At 58.2% G+C, this 3,695-nt stretch overlaps 1 protein-coding gene across 1 annotated transcript; it reads right to left on the reverse strand.

Annotated features, from left to right (window-relative positions):
- Window positions 1–843: 843 nt before the first annotated feature.
- On the reverse strand, window positions 844–3,288 carry LOC131087296 (uncharacterized; the record flags this gene model as incomplete). Its single annotated transcript, XM_058030800.1, has 4 exons — window positions 844–1,064; window positions 1,174–1,400; window positions 2,074–2,241; window positions 3,208–3,288. Coding segments are annotated over 4 exons (651 nt in total), but the record flags the coding sequence as incomplete, so codon positions are not given.
- Window positions 3,289–3,695: the final 407 nt, after the last annotated feature.

Here is a 3,695-nt window from a genome sequence, read left to right on the forward strand (position 1 = left end):
TTGTGGGGACATTCTGGGAAACCCAGACCCTGGGGTCACTTTGGGAGCTGTCGTGGGGACACCAAGGGGACACTTCAGGAGGCCCCTGGGGACACTTCGGGGACACCTTGAGGAGACCTTGGGGACGTTCTGAGAACCCCAGGGGGACACTGTCAGAACGCCCCTGGGGACACTTTGTGGACACCTCAGGATGCCCCGTGGGGACCTCTGGGGGACACTTCAGGGTCACCATCATGGGGACACCCTGGGGACACTTTGGGGACATTTGAGGGAGATATGGAAGGGATGCTGGGGACACTTTGGGGACATCTCAGGGGCCATCGCAGGGGCACTTTAGGACTCCCAGGGGACACCTTGGGGACACTTTGGGACACCTGAGGGACACCTTGGGGACACCTTGAGGACACTCTGGGGGGACATCTCAAAGCCACCCCATGGACACCTTGGGGACATCTCAGGGTCACTTCAGGGACACTTTGAGGACACCTGAAGAACTCTTGGGGACACTTTGGGGACATCTCAGTGGCCATCGCAGGGACACCTTGGGGACAGCTGAAGGACACTGTGGGGATACCCTGAGAGCATTTTGGGGACATCTTGGGGACATTTTGGGGACCTCAATGGAGCATCATGGAGACACCTTGGGGATACCTCAGGACCCCGCCGGGAACCCTTTGTGGCCATTTAGGGACATTTTGGGGCCATTTGCGGCCATTTTGGGGCGACTTTTGGGCCATTTGGGACATTCTGGGGCGATTTGGGAACATTTGGGGACATTTTGGGTCCCTCCAATGAGCACAGACTCAGGCCACGCCCCTTTCCCCACACCATTTTATTCCCAATACATCAGAACCTCCAGAGTGCTTCAAATGGGCGGAGCCTCCTCTGCTCACTCCTCCCCCTTCCCAGCAGTGGGCGGGGCCTCCTCGGGGGTGGGTGGGGCCTCCTCGGGGATGGGCGTGGCCTGCAGGGCGTGGGTGGCAGCTCTCCAGCGCTGCAGCCAATGGGAGAAGGGGGCGCAGCCAGGGGGCGTGGCCAGGACCCACTGAGCCGGCTGGGCCCACCTGGGGAGAGGGGCACGGTTAGGAAAAGGGGGTGGGGCTCTGGGTGGGAGGAGACACGCCCCCATTCCAGGCCTCTCCCCCTCCCTCCAGGCCCTGCCCCCTCCCTCACCATTGGCTGACGAGCTCCTGGAGGCGGGGCCAGACCCTGATTCGCTGCTCGCAGCCTTCTCTGACCAATCGCAGCCGGGCCAGCAGCTCGGCCTCGTCCACAGTGAGCGGGGGTGGGGCCAGCTGCTCTGGCTCCGCCCCCAGGGCAGGCCCCACCCCCCGGCGCAGGCGCAGCGCCCCCTGGCGGAGCTGCTGACGCAAGATGGCCGCCTGGGACAGCAGCGAGCCCTGACGGACACAAGGGGAGGGGGGTGGGCTTAGCCACGCCCTCCAAACCCCGCAGGACATGCCCACAATTGGCGGCACCCTCCCCCACCTTTTCAGCCCCATTTAAGCCCCACCCCAAATCCCTCCCACTCTCTCCAAGCTCCTCCTCCACTCTTTAAGCTCCTCCCCTTTCCCTCCAGACCCACCCCACATTTCAAGCTCCTCCCTCAATCCTGCTCCCAAGCCCCTCCCCCTAAATTTAAGTCCCTCCTCCATCTTTTGGCTCCTCCCCCATCCCTTGGCTCTCTAAACCCCTCCCTCCTCGAGGCCCCTCCCCCCCTCAAGACCCTCCCCCACCCTTTCAGCCCCTCCCCATCTTTAAGCCCCTCCCTCTCTTTAGATGCCATCTGTTTTAGACCCTCCCCCTTTGAGCCCCTCCCCACTCTTAAATCTCCTTCCTTCCCCTCAAGCCACTCCCCCTCTTTAAGTCCCACCCCTCAAGCCTTTGCCCTATCCTTTAGGCCCCTCCCACTTTAAGACTCTCCCCCACTTTACCCAATCCCCTGGTTTAAGCCCCTCCCCCATTTAAGCCCTCTGGGTTAGGCCTCTCTTCCTGGTATAGGCCCCTCCCCCACATTTAAGCCCCTCCCATCCCTCTTTAAGCCCTGCCCCACCCCCTTAGCCCCTCCCCCACCTGTGCCACGCCCATCTCCTGCACCAGCCCCTGCAGAGGGGGCGTGGTCTGTGCCAGGGGGCGGGGCTCCTCTCCCAGTGCTCCCAGTGCCAGCTGCCGGCGCCGCAGCCTCTCCCCCTCCAGAGGGGGAAGGGCCGAGCCCGGCCCCGCCCGTGCCACGCCCACAACCTGCGGCCAATCAGAGACGTCGGGAACTGGGATCAAACTGGGAGGGACTGGTAGGGAATTGGGAGATACTGGTTTATACTGGGAGGGATTGGGAGAGAACTGGGTTATACTGGGAGGGCACTGGGATCAAACTGGGAGTTACTGGGATCTCAGCTGGAGTCAAACTGGGAGCACTGGGAGGAAGTGGGAGTTACTGGGAGCACTGGGATCAGAGCTGGAGTCAAACTGGGATGAACTGGGAGTGACTGGGAGGGAACTGGGTTGTCCTGGGAGGGACTGGGGGATACTGGGTTATACTGGGAGGGGACTGGGATGGAACTGGGGGGAACTGGGAAGGACTGGGAGGGAACTGGGAGGGAAGTGCAGGATACTGGGATGGACTGGGTTATACTAGGATATACTGGGATGGAACTGGGAGGGTGCTGGGAGGGACTGGGATCAAACTGGGAGTTACTGGGATCAAACTGGGAGTTACTGGGAACACAGTTGGAGTCAAACTGGGAGCACTGGGAGGGACTGGGGGATACTGGGACAGACTGGGAGGGAACTGGGATATACTGGGATCTCAACTGGATTCAAACTGGGGGCATTGGGATGAACTGGGATTGAACTGGGATGGACTGGGAGGGAACTGGGAGTTACTGGGAGCACTGGGAGGGACTGGGAGGGAAATGAGGGATACTGGGATATACTGGGAGGGAACTGGGATCATACTGGGAGTTACTGGAAGCACTGGGATCAGAGCTGGACTCAAACTGGGAGCACTGGGATGAACTGGGATGGCACTGAGGGACGCTGGATTTTACTGGGAGGGACTGGGATGGACTGGGAGGGAACTGGGATGTACTGGGGAGGAACTGGGGGATACTGGGATGGACAGGAGGATACTGGGATATACTGGGAGGGAACTGGGGGGCTTAGTGGTCTATACTGGTCCATACTGGTTCATACTGGGGCGCTCCCCACCTGCTCCTGCAGCGGTTTCAGCGCCGCTCGGCGCCCCCTGGTGGCGGTGCTCAGGAACCGCAGGCGCTGCTGCAAATGGAGCTGGGGAGGGAAATGGCAAAAATCAACAGAATTCACCCCAAATTCACCCAAAATAACCCCAAAATCAACAAAATGAACCCAAAATTCCCCCGAAACCATCCAAATGTACCAAAAAATCAACAGAATTCACCCAAAAATAAACCCAAAATTCACCCAAAATGAACCTAAAATACATCAAAATGAAACCAAAATTAACCCAAAATTAATCCAAAATCACCTAAATTACCCAAAAATCATCAGAATTCACCCAAAATTCATCCAAAATACCCCGAAACCATCCAAATTAACACAAAAATCAATAAAATTCACCCAAAATTAACAGAACATGCACAAAAATTCACCCCAAAATCCCCCCGAAGTCACCCAAATTAACAAAAAAAATCTCCCTGAAATCACCCAAATTAATC

Source organism: Melospiza georgiana, chromosome 10 (genome assembly GCF_028018845.1).
Source record: "Melospiza georgiana isolate bMelGeo1 chromosome 10, bMelGeo1.pri, whole genome shotgun sequence".
NCBI lineage: Eukaryota > Metazoa > Chordata > Aves > Passeriformes > Passerellidae > Melospiza > Melospiza georgiana.